At 33.9% G+C, this 12,705-nt stretch overlaps 1 protein-coding gene across 1 annotated transcript in view; it reads left to right on the top strand.

Moving 5' to 3' along the window:
• Window positions 1-12,705, top strand: part of CFTR (CF transmembrane conductance regulator) — a 190,147-nt gene that overhangs the window by 68,435 nt on the left and 109,007 nt on the right. The window contains exons 10-11 of the mRNA XM_024757758.1: window positions 2,932-3,114; window positions 9,451-9,642. Of these exons, the coding sequence (XP_024613526.1) occupies window positions 2,932-3,114; window positions 9,451-9,642 (375 nt within the window). The remainder of the gene's footprint in view (window positions 1-2,931; window positions 3,115-9,450; window positions 9,643-12,705) is intronic.

Raw genomic sequence — 12,705 nt, 5'->3', positions numbered from 1 at the left:
AGAACAAAACAAAACAAAATAAATCCCAAACCAGAAAGCAACAGTGTTGATAATGGTTCCTCAAATCTAGCACTCTCATACCTTAATGGAGGAAAATTTGGAGCTACTTTTCAAAAGGCTTAGAATTTTTGCTATACCTTTTGCCCTGGAAATCCCACGTTTGGGAATTTATACTTACATATTAAAAAAAAGAGATTTGCTCCAAGATTTATGGCAAAGTCCATGCATCACAGAATTATTAAGTTAAAAAGAAAACCATATAATGTCAAAAATAGAGAACTATTTATAGTTTATCCATACTCTTGGATACTATCCTGCAACTTAAAATTATATTTAAAAGAATGTTTAATGGTATGTGAAAATATTTATGATTTATTGTAAGTCAGAAAAAGCAGGTCACAAACCTTATGTATAATTTTTCCTTAATGTAAAATATCATATATATGATTTTATATATATATATATATGTGAAGGAGTGGAGGGGTATCATTAAAATGTTAAACATGGTTTCTTCTCAGTGGTAGGATTACAGGTGATTATTTTTTTCTTCTTGCTGCTTTCCTCTGTTTACCAAATTTCCTGAAATAAGTGTCTTACTTCTGTACTCAGAAATTAAAGTTATTAGTAAAAACAACCTTCCATTGGTCCAAGGGTTTATTGGATAAAAGTCCTATTTCTAAGCATGGCACATGAGACCCTTAATAGCCTGCACTGCCCACCTTACCAAGGATACCCTTTGTCATCTTACCATATACATCTCACCTAGCCACTCACCATTCCTGAGATGTATTTTGTTCTTTTAAGCCTAAAATGTGCATGCAGATCCTTCTTCCTGGAACACCTAGACTATTTCCTGCTCTTGTGAAATAACCACTTACATCCTTCATAGCCTAGTACTGTGTCATTTACTTGGTCAAATTCCAGACTGAGTCAGCTGCTTTCTCTAATGTGCTCCTGTAGGACTTGGTGTGAATTTTCAGTTGTAGCACTAAACACATTGCAGTGTTAATATCTATCCATATGTTATTCTCCTATGTGGGATTTTTGAAGTGGTCTTTTTAAAAAATATTTATTTGTTTATTTGGTTGTGCTGGGTCTTAGTTGCGGCACGTGGGATCCTCGGGGATCTTTAGTTGCAGCATGTGGACTCTTAGTTGCCGCAAGCGGGATCTAATTCCCTGACCAGGGATCGAACCCAGGCCCCCTGCATTGGGAGCATGGAGTGTTAACCGCTGGACCACCAGGGAAGTCCCTGAAGTGGTCTTTAATACAGAGGTGATGCTCAAGAAATGTCTATTAGTTAAATAAATGAATAAAGGAATAACAGATGCCTTTGTCTCATTTAAAGACTTTTCATTGCCTACTTCTTAAAAGCTTTGCTTTTAGTTATCTGTTAACTGAAAGGGATGTTAGCCATCCATATCATAAGAATTCAAGCAGTGGTCTTTAAGCTTAATTGCTTATGTATGCCCTAAAATAGTTCTGAAAAACTATGTATACCTGATACATTTTAAGTTGACTTTTCAACTTAAAAACTAATTTTTCAACATAGGTTTAAGTGGTGTCAAAGAATGTAATTCTTGTCTATTGTATATTGTTTTCATATGTTAAATAATTTTTTTCAAAACTTGGGAGCTGCAGTTTCAGTGCAATCTCATGGGAAATAAATGAATTTATGAAGTCAGGTCTCATTGTCAAGCCAATCAGCTAAATGTGACTTGCTTTATGTCAGGAAAGTGTGACTTGACTTTAAAATACAGATAATAATTTGTATTAAATTATTAACCCATTAAAATTAAATAAATAATAAGTTAATTAAAATATCTTATTTCTCAATTCATTTCTGAAATCTGATTCTGAGATGATAAGACACATAGATCGCCATCAGTTTGAAACTTGGGTGAAATAAGATGTTACCTCCTTCAGTATTTCTGGCTTTGCTTTTATGGGATCACCTTTCAGGAGAAAATCATTCTCTTACGGTCCCCTTGTTTGTATTATTGAGCTTTTTACACTCCAGAAAATGCAATGTAACTAAACTTAGGGCTAGTGAGAAGGCTGCCTCTTCTGTGTAAAGTGAGGGAAGGACAATTGTGAGCAGGAAGTGGGAAAGAGAAATGACAAACAGCAGGCAAATTCTCAGGCAGACTAACTTTAGGAAGGAGTACTTTTGCATGATGAGGATGTGGGAATACATTCCGTTAAAACTGTGTGCACTACCTTCCTCCCGATAATCTGTAGTGCTGCTTACTTTGGTTTGAAGACCACTACCCTAAAGCTTTCCATGGGGCAGTATAGAAGCAGGGCACTTTCACAAGAGAATTCTTTCTCCCAGCTACTCTTACAAAAATGGAATTCATTCAAATCATATGGCAGTATCATCATATTTACACTTAATAATAGCTAATTAAAGAAATGCTTTGAGCTTCTCAGAGGAAGGTACTACCAGCATGATGGAGCAGAAGATCTGGGTTGTAATTCTACTCAGGCCTACTACTTACGTGACTTTAGTTGCTTAACTTCTTTGAGTCACAGTCTACAGCTTTGAAAGAGGATTATAAAATCTACCTCATATATTGTTATTCTACTGAAGATTAAATAATTATGTTTATGTACCCAGCCTATAGGAGAGGATATATATTTATGTGTGTGTATATATTTACATCGCACGCACACATATATATAGATAGATACCTTTATATATGTAGATAGATACCTTTAATTAAATTTGGCGGTGAGCAAGAATCTGAGAAATTGAAATTATTATTATAATTTTCAGATGTTTTGGATTATGTGCTCTAGAAATCATGTGCTGTCAATTGTGTGCTGTAAAGTATGGGTCATGTGCCATGTGCTTTTCAAACTAATCATACATAATGCAAATAGCTATTGAAAATATCTGAAAAACATGTTTGTTGGTTTTTTTTACAGGGATTTGGGAAATTATTTGAGAAAGCAAAACAAAATAATAACAATAGAAAAATTTCCAGTGGTGATAACAGCCTCTTCTTCAGTAACTTCTCACTTCTCGGTGCTCCTGTCCTGAAAGATATCAGTTTCAATATAGAAAGAGGACAGTTGTTGGCCGTCGCTGGATCTACTGGAGCAGGCAAGGTAGTCTCATTTATACCTCATTATGAAGATCTTAACTTGACATGATTTTCTCCTTTCTTTTTCTAGTTTGTCTGTAATGTAATAAGGTGTTTTGGAGAAATTCTTACATTGGTATTAGGAGAATACTTGGATATAGAGTTCCTTATAATATAAATTATTCCACTGATAGCATCCTCTAGCCTTTTATTTCTTCCTATTATTTTCAGTGACTTTTTCTTTTATATCTTTATATTTTGGACACTGCTCAGCACAGCGTCATGCACATACAGGATGAGCATTCAATAACTTTACTGAACAAATAAAGCATCCATTTTTACCAGTCTGTGGCACAGACATTTTCTCAGAGCTGGTCCAGGAAAATCATGGCTTACATTTTACTTCAGTAACTGCATGTAAAAGGTCCCATTTTGTTGACACTAGAATTTTGGAGAATGGACTCAGACTTGCTTATGATTTATTATGAGGAAAAATTATTGAGTTGGGACAGTTTTTTGAAGGCAATACATAGGAATGTTAATTTATTCAGTGCTGGTCAGCCTCAACACCTGCCCCCACCCCAACTAATTATAAACCGTGGATACTTGGAGATATATCTGACAAAAATTAATAGGTTAGAAAGCTAAAGGGTCAAAGTTTATTGTCAGAAGAAGACTTTATAGTGATCTTCAAAGACCTGAGTTATTGTTCAGATAATTATAAACACTTGCTGTCTTTATCTAGGAAATAAATTTAAAGGGCATGAAGGAATAAAATCAGGGATAAGAAAGGGCCTCCTGGCTTTGGAATGGGCTACTAAGGATAATAGGTATTTGCTTTGAAAGTCTATTAAAAATAGGTTCTTCATCCCATTTGATTATAATTTTAGCTTTGATGAAAGAAAAGGCAGGAAGGAAGAAAGGGAGGGAGGGAAGAAGGGAGGGAGGAAGGGAGGGAGGAAGGAAGGAGCAGTGCTGCTATAAGATAAAAATGTAAATAAAAATAGAAATACTCCTGAAAGACAGTTATTTATTAATGTCTAATTTAGGAAGAACCATATTTTGAAGAATTTAGTCTGAGACGTGGGAAACAAAATGCCATAGAAAATTTCTAATCATTGAATTTGGTGTTCATAGTGCTGGTGATATACAGTTTGCTTATTTCTCTCTCCAGGTACATTCTCCCACGTGAGAAACAGGCCTTTCAATAAAGTAGCTGTAGTTGTGCATTTTCTTCTTAGAAAAATGTGTTTCTTCTTCAAGTGCTACTTTTTCCTTCTATTTCTTGTATAATATTACTAGCAATTATCACTATTAAAAGAAAATGATACCATAGGAGGAGTCACAGATGATCTAAACAAGAATGATTGCTTGTGAGCAGACAGTAATAGTATTTCACAGAATTTTTAAAATTAATTTTCTTTAGGTGTTTAAAATTACTTCTTTAAAGGTGTAAACAAATAGCTTTGGGATTACAGGTACAAGACTTAACCAGCAATTAAATTTCAGGCAACTCTATTAAGAACTGATGAGCAGATAATTGCTGGCTGGAGTTACAGTTGCATCTTCTGGGAAGTAGACATGAAGATGGAGTCAGATGGAGGCAGTGACCCCTTAGGAATAATTAAACCCCTCTGAGAAACAACTTGACAACTCAGTCTAGGAGGATGTCCTTTCATAGTATAGGAATGGAGCATTTTAATCTTATTAGATAAAAGGTCTAACTAAAATATAAGATAGAATAATTGAAAATATTCACATTTCAAGATAAATCCTGCACCACTCAATTTGGTAATTTGTATATCCAAAGCCTTAAAAATAACCAAATAACTTGTCGATTTGTATGACTTATCCTAGTATGTTTGCAGAGATTTTATATATTCATCACAACATAGTTTCAGTAGCCCAAAATTGGGGGAAGCCCTAAATATCTAACAATAGGGGATTGATTAGATAAATTTTGGTGTAGTTATATAATGGCATGTTATTCAGTCAGGCTAAGGGATGTTAAAAAATGACTCTGAAGATACTCTTAAGTGAAGAAAGACAACAGGTTATAAAATAATATGTACATTATGATCTGCATTTTATAAAAGCATATATATGTGTATACTTGTGTCCAGAAGGACATTATGGATCAAGTAGCTATCTCTGAGATTTTGGTTGTATTTTATATCTCTGGAAATCCGGAGATATAAAATACAATAAGGTCAGGTATAAGGATTAGATAAGGAAATGTATAGAAAGCCCTTGATGCAGTACTTGGAACAAAGTGCATGCTTAATAAATGGTAGTTGTTTATACTGTTGTTAAAACTTTGTAGAAAAGCAAGAAAATGCAGATAGAACAAAAAATATCAGGGAAAAAATGTACATTATTCCTAATTTCACCTGTTAGGGATAATCGGGTAAAAATTTTGAAATATTTTTCTTCTAGACATTTTCCTATATATATGTGTTTATAAAAACCAAAATAGGATTATTCTCTAATACTGTATTGTAACCAATTTCACTCAGATAGAAATCAAACACATCACAAAGCTTTATCTGCAGAACACAGTCATTCGCAATGGCTGCATAGCATTACATGTTTTTGTTGAATATTCAGATTATTGCCAAGTTATTTTTGTATAAATGATGTTATGATGGCATTCTCTATTATTTGTAAATCGATTGATCTGTACCTTTGTGCATTTCATAATTTTCTAATGATCAGTTTCTAAGACTAGGATTGCAGAGTCAAAGAGTTTACAGATTTTAAAACCTAATTTTTGTTGGACTGTTTAATTTTTGAATAAAACACACGTCTTAGTCTCTTAAAAAAACCCAGTAAGGTCAGGTTTAATTTTATCACTCTCCCTTGTTATTAATGTCTAGACTGTAGGGGAACCATGTCTTCTTTGTTTTTATATTCCAAGGACTATCATAGTACCTAGCATGTAATAGGTGCTTGATATAAATTTATTTAATTGAATGTCTTTGGGAAAATGAATTTTGGGGGGGTTCTAATCTACATTCAATATCTTTCATTTATGAAACTTCCTTGAATTATTTTAATTAAGCAGTATTGGTGTAAGAGTCTACACTCCTGGGTACCCCCAGCTAAAGGCTGGCTTATGGTATCGTCCCCAGGGTGTGGGGATTTTTAGTTCTTCTGTTGTCTACACAATTGAAGCAGGTCTGTGGCCTTGCTGACAACCCCTGACAGCACATAGTCTCTGTCTTCTGCCCTGGCTGGCCTTGCTCTGGAACTCTTAGCTTGCTCTGCTAATAACTGAGCATGAAATGTGTGGAATGGCTGTTGGCTTCTATTTTTGCTTACTTTTTAAATAAAATACAAAGTCTGCCAAGTTTTATCAATATTTGGTATTTTATATATATATTATATTCAATGATGTTTATATTTAACTTCATATCTCTCAAAATACCAAAATATTGATAAATGTTTATATTGATAAATATTATATATTTATCTATATAAGTTTATATAGATAAATATTGTTAAATATATATTTAACCTTTGTATTTAATATATACAAACCTATATTTAAACTGTATATTGTGTGCATATATATGTATACATATATATGTATATATACACATATAATATATGCCTACACATATATATATTTATATATTATATATAGATATGTAATCCATATATAATCAGATCCATTCCATTGTTGGGATTTATAAAGCTGTTCTATACGAAAATAACACTTCTAGTTTTAATTTTTATATAGAAGAATTTTATGTAGAAATAAGGAATTTTGGAATTTTTTTCCCTATACAATAAGAATTTTAAAATTTACTGAACTAGATATCACAAAGATGTCTGTCTCTTGTCCTCCTTTCTTCCTAATATATTTTAGGTGATATTATTATTTATTAAAGTTAAAAATTTAAAATTCTGGAAAATTAAAATGTATAAAAAGTTGAAAATTCTCCCTCTCACTTCTGTTTCTCCTCTGCTTATTTTCCACTTTCCACCATTTCTCCCAACCCAGGCAGCTACTCTTGTTAATTTTTTGAATGTATATATATTATATATATCGCTGTATAGTATTTTATTGTTTGGATAGAGGTCTGTAATGTAATGAGTCACCTATTGATTGACATATGGGTTATTTCCAGTGCTTAACTAACACAAAGAATGACGCTATGACTAATCTTGCATATATGCCATTTAGCATGTCTACAAGTATTTCTGCAAGGTAGCTTCCTAGAAATGGTAAAGCATTTGTATATCTGTCAAACTTCCTGAAGGTTGCATCGATTTATTCACATGCCATACAGTCCATATAAGATTGCAGATTTATTACCCCACAGCATCCCCAGCATTAGACGGCATCTAATTTTTTAATTATTTCCAGCCTCATTGGGTGAAGTCGTATGTCAGTGTTTTTTTCAATTTGCACTTATGAATAAAGTACAGTATCTTGTCATATGTTTAAAGGCCACTTCTATTTTAATTTTTGGTAAAATATCTGTATACTTTGCACAATTTTCTAATGAGATGTTAGTGTTTTTCCTTTTGATTTTAAGATCACTTAAGAGGGAAATTATTCCTTTGAGTGATATAACTTGCAAATATTTACTTCAGTTTGACATTCTTTCCTTTCGTTTTCTGTGCACAAGATTTTTTTTAACGTGATTTAATTTATCTTTTGTAGCTTCTGGATTTTGAGTCATAGAAAGGCTTTCTTACTCCATTTTTCTTTCTGTTTTTTTTTAATTTAGGCATCCTTCAATGTTTTCTTCAAGTATTTTATGGTCTTATTTTTATACTTATTCTTTGGCCTGTTTGGAGTTCATCATGCATATGGTGTGATACATGGCTACAGTTCTTTTGTTTGACCAGTTGGCTGTTCAGTTGTTCAGCACCATATACTGATTTTAGATGACATCTTTATCAAACTGATATATATATATCATATATATCTGATATATATGATATATATATATATGATATATATATATCAGCACCATATACTGATATATATATCAGCACCATATACTGATTTTAGATGACATCTTTATCAAACACTAGTTCTTTTATGCATTTGGATTTGTTTGTGTAGTTTTAATTCACTTCCATTGGTTTCTATATTTATGTACCAGTAATTCACTGTTTAAAGTTATTGAGCCCTTCTAATTTAATATAATGTATCATATCATTAAATTATTGAGTAAAATTCAATATCATTTAGCAATTATATTGAGTAGGTACTTTGTGCCAGGTGCCATTCTAGGCCCTGAGGATATAGTAGTGAACAAAACCCACAACATACCCTCTTCCTCAACCCAAGAGGCTCACATTCTAGTGGGAGATATACATATGTGTGTGTGTGTGTGTGTGTGTGTGTGTGTGTATGTCATATGATAGTAAATGCTATGAAGATAAAACAGAAAGGAAGATTGGTGATAGCGGTGTGATTTTAAGCAGTGGAGATATTGAAGGCCTCATTGAAAGGTAACATTTGAGCAAAAACTTGAAGGAGGTGAGAGATTAGGTCATGTGGCTCTCTGGGGAAGTCTTCCAGGTAAGGGGTGGAGCAAACCTGTGAAATGGGACTGTGTCTGTCTAGTTCACACAACAGCAAGGAGGTCAGTGGGGTTGGCACAGTGAGCCACGGAGAGTAGAGCTGTCAGAGGAGTAATGGGAGCCACACCATTACTTGGGACCTTGTAAAAAGGCTCTGAGGGGCTTACAAAGGGCCTTGTGAGGAGTTAGGCTTTTGTTCTGAAGACATTAGAAACCTTTGGAGGGTTTTCAGTAGAAAAGTAACATGATCAGACTTACATTTTGACAGGGCCACTTTGAGAATAGATTATAGGAAGACAAGGGCAGAGCAAAGAGTTAAGTTAGAAGTCTATTGTATTTATTCTGGCAAGAGGTGATATTAGCTTAATCCAGGTAGTAGTGGAAGAAGCCCCCAGATTCTGAACATGTTTCCAAGAAAGGTACAACGGCATTAGATAGATTGAACAAGGCATATGAGAAAATAAATGAGCCGTCAATAAATGTCAGCTGTTACTAATCTTTCCCTGACCTCTTCCAAACCCATCCCAACAATCTGAATTAGATGCCCCATCTCTGTGAGCCTCTATTGTAGCATTTATCACACACCACTGTAATTGTCTCTTTTATTCCTCTTTGTTTTATTCCTGTTCGTATCTTTTGTGCATAGCAGTATACCTAGAACAGGAAGTGCTTAAACTTTTTTGAATTGAATAAATTAGTATAGAATCTGTAAAAATTAGAATAGTTACTCCTGCTTAGGATGACAGTTGGAGACACGTGCATCCTGAGAGTGATTTGTTCAAGTGATTTAACGTAATAACAATGGGTTTATTTCCAGACTTCACTTCTAATGATGATTATGGGAGAACTGGAGCCTTCAGAGGGTAAAATTAAGCACAGTGGAAGAATTTCATTCTGCTCTCAGTTTTCCTGGATCATGCCTGGCACCATTAAAGAGAACATCATCTTTGGTGTTTCCTATGATGAGTATAGATATAGGAGTGTCATCAAAGCATGCCAACTAGAAGAGGTAAGTAATTATGTGAAAAATATCTGATTATGTATATGAAACCTTCAAACTAGATATTTAACTTTTTACTGAATCAATCTGTATATATTAATCACATTTCCACAATGGATAAACTGTGAGTAAATTAATTAATAAAATATATGACTCCTGCTGTAAGAAGCTTGCAGAAACATAAAGAAATTACAATTTATTTTTAAGTGGTGGTCTGGTTTGGTTACAATAAAAACTCTATGAATGGTAAGAATTTTGTACACTTATTAGTGAGACAGATGTCCTCCATGGACATTTATATAGCATATATTTTTTAAAAGGTACTTCAAAATTCGTAAGAGGATTTTAATTATTTTAATAACACCATAGCCTAATGAAACAAACATTGACCGCCAGTAGGGAATCGGCGATTAAATTGTGATTATATCTCATGCTTTGGCTTTGAACGTGTAACCATACAACTTTTAGTGACTAATTCTCTGAAACAGAGGCAAAATTACGATGAATCACTTCGTGACAATATCGAGGAATGAGCTAATCATCTGGAGATACAGAAAGCATTCCAAGTGAAGTCAGTACATGGATCTTGTACTATTCAATACATAAATTGCATAATAAAGGGTTCAATAATTATCGATGTTAATGGTAGGGAATATATCATTATGAGGTTTATCAGCAGGGAAAATGTCACATTATGAGGTTTATCAGTAGTATTGCCTGAAAAGTGATCTTGATTCAAAATCACTATCCTTGGTAAATGGCATTTGACATTAGTAGATTCCTTTAAATCAACTTTTATGAAAAAAACTGCAGTGGAATAAAATGAAGCTTAAAATGCAGTGCAAGAAAAATAGAAAAAAGGCTAATTGTGGATTAGATAGAAACTGCAGTCCTTACAAAAGAGGGCTACATCCTTGAACAAATGGCTTTTTATGTATATACTGACTCATTCAACAGTAGTTTTTAAAAGCTCCATTCTCTTATTTTTCATACACTCTGAAAGCATAATAAAAATGAAAACTATCCTGAAAAATACTGGATTTACCTTGAAGAAAATATTCTTCATTCCTCAAAAGCTCTTCTTCCAGGGATAGTGTTTACAACCTAGAGGTTGGAACACTCATTAAATTTGTTAGAAAGAATCTGCATGTTTCTAGAGAATACAGATATTTGTCTAGGAGGGGGCTAGGATGTAGGACTGACAGTGAGTGCCCTGCAAGATAAATCATGGGCTCTATTTGTTTATTAGTGGCAAGGTGTTGGCAGGTTTCTGGTAGGTTTTATTTTTTGCTTTGAATATATCTTTTCCCATAGAAATGTTTTTATAAATAGTGTCTTGATTCCCCCAAGTAAACCTGTGAAAGTATATTTAACCCAAATATGGCATAGCTATATTAGTAGTAGTAAATTCAGAGGTATAGGTACCTAATTCATAGAATGAGCATTTACTATCTTCTGAATACTGTGCTAGGTCCTGAGAATGCCAAGTTGAATAAGATGTGGTCTATTTTCTAAAGAGTGCATAGTAAGTAAAGTGACCTGTATTTTAATGAATGGTTGTATGGTATGTGAATTATATCTTGATAAAACTGTTAAAATAATGAAGGAAAGAGGATAAGAATAAAAACATATTATTCCTTTTTTTTCTGATTCCATGGCCAGCCTTAAAATTATTTTTAAAGTGTATAATACTTTTTTTTTTTTTAGTATATTCTCAAGGTTGTACAACCATCACCACATTTTCAACTCCTCTAAAAGAAATCCTGGTTAGCAATCAATTTACATTCTCTCATACCTAACTCGTCCACCCAGCCCTAAGCAAACTTTTGTCTTTAAAATATTCCTATTCTAGATATTTCACATAATTAGAATCATACAATATATGGTTTTCTGTGCCTAAATGAACTTTTAAACTATAAGAAAATAGGGAGTCTTAATTTTGAAAAAATTTATTGAGACTTGCTGTATTTTATGAAAATATTAATAGAGCAAGATCTGTATACTGCGGACGTTCGTGGGCCAGTAGGGAAAAAAAAATCAATGAAGAATGTAATGGTTGCTCTAATAGGAAGAAAAGAGACATTTCTATAGGAGTAAAAGGATGAAGCTGAGTCTGCTAATGTAAGGAATAATCTCCAGAGGAGGCACAAGGCTGATGTCCTCTGATGGAATGATTCCCTGTGGAATTCTAATGGTGACAAGAGTGAAACTTATGGCGTTGGAGGAATTTTTTTTGATTAAGAACATTAGAGCTGCCAATAAAGTAGAGAAGATTAGGTTGATATGAAGAAGTGAAGATTGATGAGTGATGTTCCCTGGATTGTTGAGAAAATTAAATGAGATAAATAGAAGGTGCCTAACACAACATCTGGTACAAATTAGCCATTCAGTAAACAGTAGCTCATTTCTATTTCCTTTGGAGGTGGAGAATACTGCTAGAGAGCATGACGTAAGATAAATGTGTCTGAGAGCCTGTTCTTGTTAGTACTGTGGAAACAAGGTGGGGTTTGGCGTAATTGAAGACAACCGTGAAAAATCGTCAGTATCAATTTTGATGCTGACAAAAGCAGTTGTAAGAGAAAATTATAAAAGTGGTCATCTATAGCTGGTCTACATGACCCAATCGACAAAAGTTGGAGTGTTCTGTGGGAGAAGACAGTTGGCATACGATCCTGAAGGTCTGGCGTGTAGGCATATTGGTTCCATGCTCCAGAAATGGCCACGGGGTTGGGAGGTGCTTCTAGTTTCTCTGTCCTTTTCAGACACCACAACATGACTTCTGTGATTATCAGACACTGTTCACTGTGGTGGAGGCAGGGTGGGTACAAAATGAAAACTTTATTATTCCTTTACTCAAAGAAAACATATGCAAAGAGACCATTTCAATACAATATAGCAAGCGTTGGGCTAGAAGTACTCTCAGGCACTACTGAAGCCCAGTTGAGGGAGCTTCTCAGGGAGACTTTCTCTAAAAACAGACACCTTGAAGGATAAGTAAAAATGGAAAATATATTCTGGATAGAGGAAACTGCGTGAGCAGAAAAACCAGACATGAAACCACTTGGTTTGTGC

The sequence above is a fragment of the Neophocaena asiaeorientalis genome, unplaced genomic scaffold (assembly GCF_003031525.2).
Source record: "Neophocaena asiaeorientalis asiaeorientalis breed wild unplaced genomic scaffold, Neophocaena_asiaeorientalis_V1.1 scaffold116, whole genome shotgun sequence".
Lineage (NCBI taxonomy): Eukaryota > Metazoa > Chordata > Mammalia > Artiodactyla > Phocoenidae > Neophocaena > Neophocaena asiaeorientalis.
This window is presented reverse-complemented; position numbering and strand designations above follow the sequence as displayed.